A 12,811-nucleotide genomic window follows, 5' to 3' on the forward strand; every position below is an offset into this window, starting at 1 on the left:
TGCAATCACCTTGAAGAAAAGAATTGTCCCTTTTCTGCCACGGTGACAACCATATGCCCAGATAACTATAGGAAACAGGCAGTTCTTTCTTTCAGTTTTACTTTTAATCAGTCTCAGGGATTCTGACCCTGATCTATGAGGCTCTCCTCAACAAGAAAGGGTGAGGTGCAGTGCCTGCAGAACGTGTAAAGTAGAGCAGAATCCCTGGAAAGTTAAGAACCCTACTAAGGACTCTTTCCAGCGACCTAAAAAATTGAATATTGTGACATAAAATACGTTCCACTCCTTACCTGTCTATGATTTTTTTTTTTTTTTTTGCTGCAAAAGGAAATATTTATTTCACAATTCAGCTAGCATGAGAATTCAGTGAATCAGAATGCTAATTTTGTGGTAAGGTTTGTTTATGCCAGGGTCATTTTATTTAATATTTTCTGTTCCTTAGACAAATCTGAATACTTCACTGAGTTTTCCTTAACTAAGCATTGAAGCAATAAAAACTGTAATTTCTTCCTTAAAAACAAACACCCCAAAACTCATGCCTTCCTTTTCATTAGCATAGTCTTATCTTGTATCTCCTTCTGCGGAAGCTTGAGATTAAAATGTAATTTTGTGGGGCTCCCAGAGATGTTTCCCTCAGTCCCTTTGGGTAGGGGCTCCAGCACTCCAGTTCCCCAACACACCTATAGGCCTTTCTAACTTCATCTATTCCATTACCTTAGGGATTCCTCTTTCCCCACCAATCAAGGAACTGGGTCTCTTTAAAGAGATGAGTATTCATGAAAATCTGTCTGTTTCCAGTTGCTAGAACTGCCCTTTCCTGAGGGGATTAATTCCAACAGGAGGAAGGTAGACATATGTTGAGTTTGGAGCCTGAGCTATTTCTAGGCCTTTTCTTCTTCCTGGCTTCCCCCTCTGGTTCAGGTTCAAGTTCCCTCTTTCCTGATAGCTGAAAAAAGCAGGAACTATCTCTATAACACCTTGCCTTTTCCACAAAGAATCCACAGAGTGAATAGTTTAAAAGTGCAGATGGAGAAAGGGCCCCTCAGGCTGAGGCTGCTGAGTAAAAGATGTCTCCAAATTGGTATGTGAATTTGTGAAAAGTTCTGGAAGACATGAAACAAAATTTCTAAGCCCTGAACTTCGACCTCAATTCTTCACAGACACATTTATTTTAAAGTGAAATCTACAACTTCCTCTTTGCATGGGGCCAGACATATACCCTCTGAAGGGAGGAAGAAAGCCAAATAAATGTTCTAAATATTCCCCAGTACTTTAAATCCATGAGGTATCATTTGGTCTAATCCTCATGTAGACATTTTTGGTACCTCAGTTTGGCCCATTCTGTGGGCAGGCTAAAACTCCCCGTAAGTAACAACTTTTGAACGCCTTTCTCGAGGGTGCTGGCCTTTTCTTTTCCTATATACTCAATTCTTTCCATTTACCTCTAACATTAATTTCAAGAAGCAGACAGAATGTTCCTTGGTCCTGAAACATAATACAAACACAATACCCATCCTTGTAAAATTATCACATGGCCTTATCCTCATTATACAGAATTCTTAAAATTACTCCCTCTTCTGTTATTTCACCTTCTTACTGAACTGAAACAAAGTATTTCATTAAACCATTAGACACATATCATGGAAAGTGATTTGTTGCATACACCAATACTTATTTATACAAGGTTCATGACCCGTCAATATTTATTAAAAGTCAAAATGCTATTCTTAATTTTCATATCCCCCTTTATAAGTCATGTATTTCAGTTAGTTCTTTGCTAATCCTATACTACGAAGTTTTCCCATTTATTACATAGCTTTATGATTAATTTGAAAAGTAAAATTTAGATTCCCTATACTGTTATTGTTTTGTAATACTAAGGGAAGCATTTCATTAGTTTCTAATTTTAAGGCCCTTGCAGTTTAGTTCACTCTGTAAAATTCTACTGACACCTATTGTCCTTAACAGTTTTCTGTAGGGGACAGCTGTTAACACTGTTTGCAAACACCTAAATGTCATCCCAAGGAAGAAAGAGCTTTCTGCTTCTATTATAAAGGGACACATTTTCTAACAGAGCAACCCTGGAAATTGAGGAGTGAGAATTACCGAGTCAAGTGCAAATTCCCCCAAAGGCAGAGATCTTTGGCCTCTGCAGAAGGTCCCACTTCTTCCCACTCCGCCCCTCCCTTTCCTCCCTCCGTTCCCCGCCGCCGCCGCCCAGGGCGCTCGCAGGAAGGGCTGGTGGAGGGCAGGGCGACAGCTGACTCCCGGGCCGAGTGCTCGCGTCCTCCCACCTTCCAGGCGCCGAATTGACCATCCCCAGCCAAGAGAGGTGACAGCCGCGGACCTCCATCCTCTTCCCGTCGCCGGGAGCCCGCGCGGACCATGTTTTCCAGCTTGGGGAGGTGGAGGGCCAGCGGCTCCTACCAGCGGCTCCCCCGGGGCCCCGAGGCGCAGGTAAAGCTTCTCGGTGGAGGTGCGGGAGGCGGGACGGTTTTCTGGCCCATCTGGCGGCGAGGCGAAGCGGGGAGAGCTGATTGTCCAGACCCTGAAACGTGAACTGGTGTCTTAGATCCCTGTTTTTGTCGTAAATACACAGGGACAGCACAGACTCAGACAGACGCGCACGCACACACACAGACACACACACAGTCGGGAGAGCTGAGATCAGACCCCAGGGTGGTGTGAAACTTCAGCCAGCGCGATCTCAGTCAAGGTGGCTGCTGGAGGAGAGAAAGCAGCATCTTTGAAGGTCTAAGTGACTCCCCTGTTTGCAAACAGAAACAAACATTTGAGAAAGGAATGAATGGACCTGACTTCGGCTGAAGGAGTAGAGGTTGGGATGGGACTCTAAAACCAGTGATAGAGCCCATTAAAACCACAGGAGAGATCTGGGATAAGTAAACTCTGTGTGTCAGCTGACATGGTATTAGGACACTGAGGCCTGGGGCAAATCCAAAAACTGCAGACATTTGACTGTGCCTTGCTACCCTCCCCCCTGGCCCCCATAGCACGTGCTCCTTCCACAATAGAAGTCATGTGCTAAGGCAGTAGTACAGGGAAATGAACCCTGCAGTTGTGTATCAGGAGCAATTTCCCTAATAAAACTTCTCTTTGTTTTCCTTCTCATCACTACACAAGACTGGATCTTAGAAGTAGCCCTTAACACATGTAGTTCTGTAGTACTAAAAAGGAAAAAAAAAAAAAAGATTTCAGATTCAGATTTCAGAGGACCTTGTTTTAATCCTGGCTTTTGTTAGTAACTCCAAGTGTCAAATGAATATGACAGCTATTCTTCTGATTACATATGAAACTATAAATTTCTTTAAAAGTAAAGCAAATTATATTTAAATCTATAAAATATAGGTATTGAATAAGTCCCTTAAAAATGTGCAAGAGCTCCACCAGGACAATATACCTTTTTTTATTTTAGACATGGCAGGCTTAATCAGGCAAACTGGTTTAACATCATTAGTCTAACCACAGAGGTGGCCAAAGGCAGTGAATTACAAATAGGTGGGGTGGGAAATTATAAAACTCAAACAATTCCCTCACCCCAAATGCTAGTGGATTCTTCCTCTAAGATTCCAACAATGTTTATTTCCTTGACTATTACTCAACCTCAGTAGCTTTATGGACCAAGAATCCATTTAGGCGAGATTGAAAATACCCATTTTCTATTTGTTACTTCTATGATGCCAAGTTAAAAAAAAAAATTGATGGCTTCAAAGCATGTTGAAAACCTTGTATGATTACATTTCATTGCTGAGACTTTATATTTTTGACATAATAGATCTCAGATAAAAATCCCAACCTGACCTATAAGCCAAGAACTTGACCTTCTGATTGAATTTCTAGGGCTGGCATAGTGACCCATGAATAGAAAACCTCTAAAAATTTTTACTGGCAGTGATTAACAGTCATTCATTCATCTAAAACATGTTATGAGCTGGGCCCTGGAAATATAAAGGTAGATCAAACATAGTTTCTGTCCTACAGAGAAACTAAAAGTCTAGCAGGAGAGAAGCACCTGTAGGCAAATGATTGGATAGTCAGGTAAGAGTGAGGGTAAATTCAGAGAGGGCAGATCTGAAGAGCCTTTAAACTATGGTAACACAGAACAAGAATCTGAGCATTGGAGGTTGGGATGAAGGAGAGGAATCACCAAAGGCAATACATCCTACAGAGGACTGAAGCACAAGTAAGATGTAGCCAGGAGACGTGAAGTACAAGGAAGTGGACGAGAAGAAAGGTGTTTCTAAGCAGCAGCAAACAGCAACAGTGTGTAGCAGGTAGAGCTGGAAAATACAATGAATTTACTGGATCCAATCCAGTGTCTTATACTTCTCAGTTGGAGGACTTTGGGCAAGTTTTTTTTAAACTCTAGGCCTTAGTTTCCTCTTCTATAAAATGGGGATGACAAAAATAGTCCCACCACAAAGACATGCTATATTTAATAATGTACTTAGTACAGAATCTGGCACAGAATAAGTGATTAAGAAACATAAGTTCTTTTTGCTTTCTAGATGTTTTCCCTTCTCTGTGAGCCTGTATAGACACTTTCCCATAACTTCCTTCATGATTCCCAGGACCCTCCTTTAATACCCACAAGGAAAGCACCTGAAGTTAGGGGTTATGAGGTATTGTTAACTGTAGCAATCACACCACATCCTCAGGAGGCCGCATCTCAAGGTTGAACCCAAAGAAGATTGAGAGCAATACATTTCACTAAATCCTGGACCCAAGCTATGAGGTGGGCTAAACTTTCTGCTTCTCCATCATAATTCAGAAATAACAGGACCACCATTCAAATGAAAATTGCCCATAAGTCATTAATATTAAGGTGTGTTTATGGGATGCCTAGTATATGCCCAGTGGTAGATAAGTACAAAGATGATAAAACAGCTTAGAAAACAAAGGCCTGTAGTGGGCCTGGGGAGATGAAAAAAATGAGAAATCATTTGGTGTCAGTTACATCTGCAGAGGAAGTGCTGTCAGAGTGAGAATAGGTGAGTTAGAAGGATTGCAAAATGGCCAGTGGAGAAGATGGGAGTGAATTAGAACATTGGAAGATACTGTCAGAATTGTCATATCCTGGTTTTTAACATAGATGTTGCTTTGCAGCAATATATCCATAAGAAACTCAGTGAGACCCATGTTATGAATTCAGTAATTATTTATTGAGAAGTCATTTATACATTCTTGGTGCTTAGTAAGGCTTAATTACATTTACCAGATATTTTACCTGCCTGCCATTTCTTCTGGGAGGTAAATATGCTTGGAATTCACTGTAATAAATTCAGTATAAGATGCCTGGCCCACATTTAAGGAGGCTGTTTACCAGAGGACTCAAAGAGCCTCGTATAAGATGCTTTCACATGCAAAATGGGCCTAGAGCAAATATTAAATCAAATACCCAGTTCTTGACCTGCTAAAGTAACCTTGTCTAGTAGCTTTGCAAAACTTTGGCCCTGAAAACAACAACCTTTTTTATTTAGCTAATGATTCTCTGGACCAGCTAGATGGTGTCCTGGTTTGGGTTAGCCTGGCTGATCTCTGCTGAGCTCTCTCAGGCATGCGCTATCAGCTGGAGAGTTGGCTGGTGGCTGGATTATGTTGGACCAATTTCCTCATACGTCTGGCAGTTTTCAAGCTGTTGGCCAGGATGACCAGATGAGAACCTTGGTTCTCCTCCATGTGGTCTCTCATCCTCCAGGAGGTTAGCTGGGTCTCAGTCATATGGTTCACTCAGGGTTCCAAGCATAGCAAGCCTCTTGAAGCTTAGAGTTGGAGTTCTCTTAATGTCACTCCTGTTGCATTCTCATAATCAAAACAAGAAGCAGTGCCAGCCCAGATTCAAGGAGTGGGAAATAGAGTCTGTCTCTTGATGGGAAGAGCTGCAAAGAATTTGTAGCCGTTTGTAATCAGCCACAGAAATACATGTATTTTGGATGAGAATACAATCTTCACACTGGTGACCAGTTATCAAATTGGCAACTCCCTGTAAAATAAAATGTGACTTCCAGGTTAATCAGAGAGTTTTCAGAACATTTTCCCCACTGATATATGCATTGATACTTATTTTCCAAATAATATGTTTGGTAACAAGAGTTATGACAGTTCTATAGTTCACATGTTTGAGTGGTTATTTGGGGCCACCATGTGATAAATGTTTTACATTTGTCACAGCATTTACTTCTTGAAATAATCATGTAAGGATAGATACCAATTTGCTAAATTACAGTTTACCCTTGAACAACACAGAGGTTAAGGGTGCCGAGCCTCATCGAAGTCGAAAATTCACATGTAACTTATAGTCGGCTTTCCATGTGTGCTGTTCCTCCACATCCAAAGTTCCTCATCCACAGATTCAAACAACCCCTGATTGTGTAGTACTTACTATTGAAAGCGATCCAAATGTTCAAATCCATGCAGTTCAAACTCATGTTGTTCAAGGGTCAACTCTATGTGTGTGTTTGTGTGTGTGTATATACACACACACATATACATTTCTTCAAAGATTTAGAGTATACTGTTTGGTATAACTAAGAGAACAGATTTGGAGTGAGTATTACGTTTTCTCCTCTATAGTCGGGACATTTTGCTGTATAGGATGAAACATTGTTTCACTCATTACTTCTAGAATCAGAATTTTTAAAAATGTGGTAAACACTTTTTGAGTATGAAATCAGAACTGGATTAGAGAGGATCAATGCAAAAATTGTTAAATATGGGACAATTTCTAAGAATGAAATTTAATATTGTGATTAGTTTAACTTTTTAAAAGACACAGATTGATGCTGACCTTAAAAATGTAAAATTATGACTTTTGAGAACTTCCCTTTTAAACCCCTCCTCTTTTGGTTGAGCTCACCAGGTCAATGGGAAGAATTTTATGGAAATATTATAACCTCCCCAAATAATATTTAATAGTGATAAATATATATTGTGTGTATATTTATACATTTATACAAATTATATAATTAAACACACAGAAGTTAGTAAACCAAATGCCTGTTATAGTCTATTATTTTTCTATTTTTCAGAAGAAAGCCAAAACTGTTTTTAATTTAGCAATTAAAATGTTTTAAATTTAGCTTATACATATATGTAAGCTAAATTATGTGTGTATATATGTATTCATATACATAAGCATATGCATACATATATACACAGTCATATAAATTCAAGGAGCTATGTATATATATGTGTGTGTGTGTATATAGAGAGAGAGAAAGAGAGAGGAAGTAATGGGAATTTTAGAAATAATTTTCCTATTCTACATGGTTTCTTGCTATGTAAGCAGTTGAAATTTTGGGAGAAATCTTAAAATTCTTCTAGTGCAACCACTGTCCAAGAATATCTTAATTGTATTCCTTAAAGATTATGATATCAATGTAGCTGAAACATAAATGATTTCATGTCTACTCTTCCACTTGCTGACAAAGATATTTCAAATGTAAAATAAAGACATTTTCTTCACACAATAGTTGTTTTATATATATTCTTTTTTTTTTTTAGAAATGCAGTCCAGAGAAAAGTGCTTCATTCTTCAGTAAGATGACCTATTCCTGGTTTAGCAGGTAGGAATTTTACTAATTTATCTGTAGTATACCACACTGAGGAAGATTCCAAGAGAAATGACACCTACATGTTATTCCTTTAATCTAAGCATGAATATTTTTACAAAATAACTGTGTATAGGTTTTCTTCTCATATTATCTATTACAAAAAAATCACATATAGTAACATACTAAATAGTTCCACAGATAAGACTACTAATACTCCTGTAATAAGGCTGCCCCTTTATAGGATTTGTATCCCTGTTAGCACTAGGGAAGGGCAAAAAAAAAAAAAAAAAATATATATATATATATATATATATATGTATACATATATATATATATAATATATATCCATCAAATATGTTACCCACTTTATACATTTTATTTCACTTAATTCTCCCTTATGTCCTATGAGATAGGCTTTAACAGATGAGAAAATCTGAGGCTCAGGAAGAGGAAGTAACTTGTCCATTGATACCCATGTAGGAGCACACTGACCTGATGTTAGAAGTCAGGTTTTTTGAGTTCATGTTTCACATTTTTGTTTGTTTGTTCGTTTCATTATTCTACTCTTTCCTGGAAATGCTCTCATATATACTTATGTATATTACTATTAAAACACACACACAATCATTTTTGTAAGACATATAATGTGATTCTTCTCATAGAGTAATTCATCTATAATGTGTGATGAAGGCTTTAACACAAGAATTACATCATATTAAATGAGAAGAGTTGATTTTTTTCTAATTTTATAAATACAGAAGCTTTCTTTAGAAATGTATTTATTTTCCCCACAGAAATTATATGATAATATGAAACTAAGTTTATCATCTTAATGCTCCTTGATCTTTAGTTGGTAGAAATAAAATTGCCCAATTTGATCTACAAATATGTTCTCAAGAGTAGCCGAATGGTGTTAAAAAAAAGAGAAGTTTGGTTGTATACTAGATGCCCTGCATTATGCTAACCTTTAAAAATGCAGACATAAATGACCTAGATCCTGTCTTCCAGGAATTCAGAGTAGAATTAGAAAGATTAAGAAGTACACTATCAATTACCCAAAAAGGCAAAAGGCAGTATAAACATGATGGAGAAACAATTTTCAGGAGTGTCATCTAACCAAGTTTGCACAGTTTGGGAATGTTTCACAAGTGATTAATGGTTTAACCCAACATTTAAAAGGTGTAGGGGTGAGTTACGTGGCATTCCAAGTTGAGCAAATACCATATGCAAACCACAGAGGCAGAGGAGAACTGACCTTTCCACATTGCAGAGTGTTGGTGTGGCAAGCGATCAAGCTGGAAGGACAGATCAGAAAGAGTTCTCTAGGACATCCTGAAGATAGTGAGAAGCCAGGGAAGGATTTTAAATAGAGAGTGACATACTATTTGCACTTCAGAAAAATCACCTTTGCAATTCTGTGGATATGATATGTAGGAGATGAAAATGGAGACAGACAGAGAGGTTAAAAGGCTCTTTGGGTATCCTGGTAGATTTATGGTTACCATCTGAACTGTGGTAATGATAAAGATGATGAAGAGGAAGGAACAGATTCAAGAGCTATTTAAGAGAGAGAGTTGGTTGGTTGAGGAAATTGAGGAACTGGGAAAAGTGTTGAATAAATCTCAATTTCTGGCTCAGGTAACTGAGAGGATTAGGTGTTGTTAAAAATTTTGTGACTTTGGTTTGGGGAAGTTTCAATTTCCGGTGCCTGACTCATTCCCATAAAAAATATCTATGGAAAAGTAGCTCTCAGACCTATGGATGTGGATTTGAGGGTCACTGACCGTAGATCAGTAGTTGAAGCCATGAGCCTGATTGAGATCATCCAGAAGGAGAGCCTATTGAATAGGATGAACAAACAGTACATTTAGTATTTAAACAGTGAGAGGAGGGGGAGTCTACAAAGGAAGCTAAGTACTCAGAATATGAGAGACAAACCAAAGAAAGCATGTGATTGCAAGCTAGGGAAACTGTCAAAAAAGGAGAAATACAAAGTGACCAATAGGGCTAAATACTGAAAAGGGGCAAATTGAAATAAGAGCTGAGTATATTCTCCATTGTAAAGATGATTGGTGATTTTTACGAAAGCTGTTGAAGTAGAAAACTGATATACTTGATGAGCAAATAATTGGGCAGAAGAGGTTGAATTATGATAAGAATTCCAAGTTATACAAATCTAGGAATCACTTAAAGAGGATGGCAAAAATTTTAGGCCAATATGCTACATTGTTACGCACTAAAAAAAAATAAAGATTAAATAGAAATGTAAATGTAAATGTGGGCTATTTACAGGTAACGATTTTGATTTTTCAAATTTGTGTATGTGTAGATATGTTTTCCAAACCTGAGTTCTGTCTCATCCATGAATTGAGAGAAAGAGTGATGTCTACACTGGCTTTAAAAATTTCAGACTCTCATTTTTTTGGTGGGGGTAGCGCAGATTTTTCTTTCCATTTTATTTTCATGCTTTGCCTTTTAAAAAAATCACTGACATTGCCCTTGTCAGATTCCATACACAATTTTGTATCCTGCTTTTCAAATATACCATTATAATAAGTTTTTTCTTTCTTTTTTAAATTAATTTTTATTAGAGTATAGTTGCTTTGCAATGTTGTGTTAGTTTCTAATGTATAGCAAAGTGAATCAGCTATACGTTTACATAGATCCCGTCTTTTTTGGATTTCCTTCCCATTTAGGTCACCACAGAGCACTGAGTAGAATTCCCTGTGCTATACAGTTGGCTCTCATTAGTTACCTATTTTATACATAGTTATCAGAGTGTCATTTTTAAGTCACAGACTGTCACAGAATGTAAATGATGCAAATAAGTTTAAGTAAATGTACTTTAAAACTTTTATTATCAAGTTATAAAAACTATATGCATTTATATTAAATATTACAAACACCATTTTAGGAGGCCTAAAGGAAGAAGCTGAAATTAAATGTAATAAGCAAGATAAAACATAGCAAATTTTAAAATATGGCAACCCAATAGCTTGAAGTCCATATCTTAGATCAAATAGGCAATAAGCTATAATTTTTGAATATCGCATTTATTTTCTGTTTAAATTTAACGTCTCAGCACTAGATAGGAGATATTTTCATGGCATGCCATTATCTGAAACTATCATTGGCGTTAATCTAATGTGGTTTCTTATCTGGTGATCAAACAATTGCAGCTGAAACATAGCTATTGTTTAAGAGAATGTCTCTTTGAAGACAGTGGTTAATTGTGTTCTCAGATCTGTTCTTTGAGTTACAGAATGAAGTCAGAAATTATTTCCTAGGCCAAATTCAAGCTCCCATAATTATATGAATAATTCAATTAAAATGTACTCAGATGATACAAACAATTAGCCAATTATATGCTTATGAGCCTTAATCTCTAAGGCAGTAGCTGTCTAGATCATGTTGATGATCGAGTAATTATGAAGGCTTTATTAGCAAATATAATCTGTCATCAGTGTATAATAATCATGGTCATAGAATAATCCCCTTGACATACATGGAAAAATCTAGTTAAAGTTCTTATAGGTCACAGTTGAATTATTATTTTAACCAGGGATACACTAGTCAATCTGTCCTACCTTTTGCTCACATATTGATAAAACTTGTACATTTCCTAACTTTGTCCTATCCTACGATTTTTGTACAGACTGTCTTGGCTTTTCCCATTACACAATCACCCCTTTCCAGAAATGTTTAAAAACGTAATTAGCAATAATGAAAATGATGATGCTACTGTATATCTATACTTTCCAAGTATTCAATTATTACTCATTTACAAAATTTACTTTTCATCTCATCCTCCTACCCAACTGCCACTGGTTTACTACCTTTAACATCAGCTGGATGAGATACTTATGCACCCTTGTTAATCTTAAATACACTCAAAATTCTCTCTAATGTAACAAAATTGAATGCAGAGTAGAAATATTACACTTAATGACACTGTCTGCCTTTGGTTAAGTTAGCACTGGTGTATATCACATTTAAAAACCTGTGGCCGATAGTGAGAGGCCTGCGCACCGCGATGAAGAGTGGCCCCCGCTTGCCACAACTAGAGAAAGCCCTTGCACAGAAACGAAGACCCAACACAGCCAAAAATAAATAAATAAATAAAAATTAAAAAAAAACCAAACCTGTGGCCAGTCCCTAGAGTTCCTGCTGTTTAACCACCTGTAAAAATGGGAAATTAATATTGCTCTGCATGCTTTAGAGTGTTGTGAGTATCAAAGTAGTTTAAGTGAATGTCCTTTGAAAAGAAATATCAATCTAAAAAACACAAGATGCTTGTATGTACCTTTATTATTGCTGTAGGACTAAAGTCCACAAGTTTGTGGGACCTGGTGCATGCTACATTTCACTCATTGGGAGGGTCAGCTACTGGTCCTAGTTGCTTCCCCAAAGCTGCTTCATCAATTGATTTAAAGAAACACCACTTCCTCTTTTCCTAGGTGCTTATGTGTAAAAGTTAGACCAGAAGAGAGCAAAAGAGGTGGAAGAAGCACACACCTGGCAAAAGGGAAGTCACAGCCGAGCCCAAATACACCACAATCAATCCAGCTTAAGTGTCACTTTTAGATGCTGCATTATTTGGAGACTCAGCATGAAAGCCAGGGGTCACTTATCCCTGTGAACCAAAACCGCTGAGTTTTGCACAGTTCTAACTCAAAATGCTGAGGCAGTAAATGTCATTAAAAATGCTTTTGTGAAAATCAATGCAATCTTATTTTGAAAATGAATATTTATTTTGTGGAACAGAATAGAAGAACTTAATATGACATAAAAGTAGTTTATTGCTTAATATGTTTTAAAAAGTGCACTGAAGGAAATTGTCCAGCATATTGAGCCAACAGAAACATGATTACGGAAGGTCTTCTTAGTACATTTAAGCCTTTTTGTTAAATATGAATTGTAATATGATATTAGATAGTGTAATAAAAGTAAAATTGAATCCAGTGGAGACTGGTTACCGCAGGGTTTAAATCCATCCGAGGGTCAATCAATTCAGATTGTTCAGTAACAATGACAATGAAAGCAGTTCCAATTTGGAGTAGTGTAATACTTTGTTATGGTCTCTTGGACTAATATACTTTGTAATGGAAAAAACTGAAGCTATAGAGTCAGAAGGCCTGGGTTTAAATGGTAGTTTAATTTCTTATTGAACGAGTCATGTCATCAAGCTCAAAACTGAGTATATCTGAACTGTGTTACTTAGCAGTGTGTTTGGCTTCAGG

General features: G+C 37.3%; 1 protein-coding gene across 1 annotated transcript in view; it reads left to right on the top strand.

Annotated features, from left to right (window-relative positions):
• The first annotated feature begins 2,385 nt into the window (after nt 1-2,385).
• LOC137766010 (multidrug resistance-associated protein 1-like) overlaps nt 2,386-12,811 on the top strand; it is an 81,629-nt gene continuing 71,203 nt past the window's right edge. The window contains exons 1-2 of the mRNA XM_068545717.1: nt 2,386-2,457; nt 7,522-7,583. Coding sequence (XP_068401818.1) covers nt 2,386-2,457; nt 7,522-7,583 — 134 coding nt within the window. The remainder of the gene's footprint in view (nt 2,458-7,521; nt 7,584-12,811) is intronic.

The sequence above is a fragment of the Eschrichtius robustus genome, chromosome 6, assembly GCF_028021215.1.
Source record: "Eschrichtius robustus isolate mEscRob2 chromosome 6, mEscRob2.pri, whole genome shotgun sequence".
NCBI lineage: Eukaryota > Metazoa > Chordata > Mammalia > Artiodactyla > Eschrichtiidae > Eschrichtius > Eschrichtius robustus.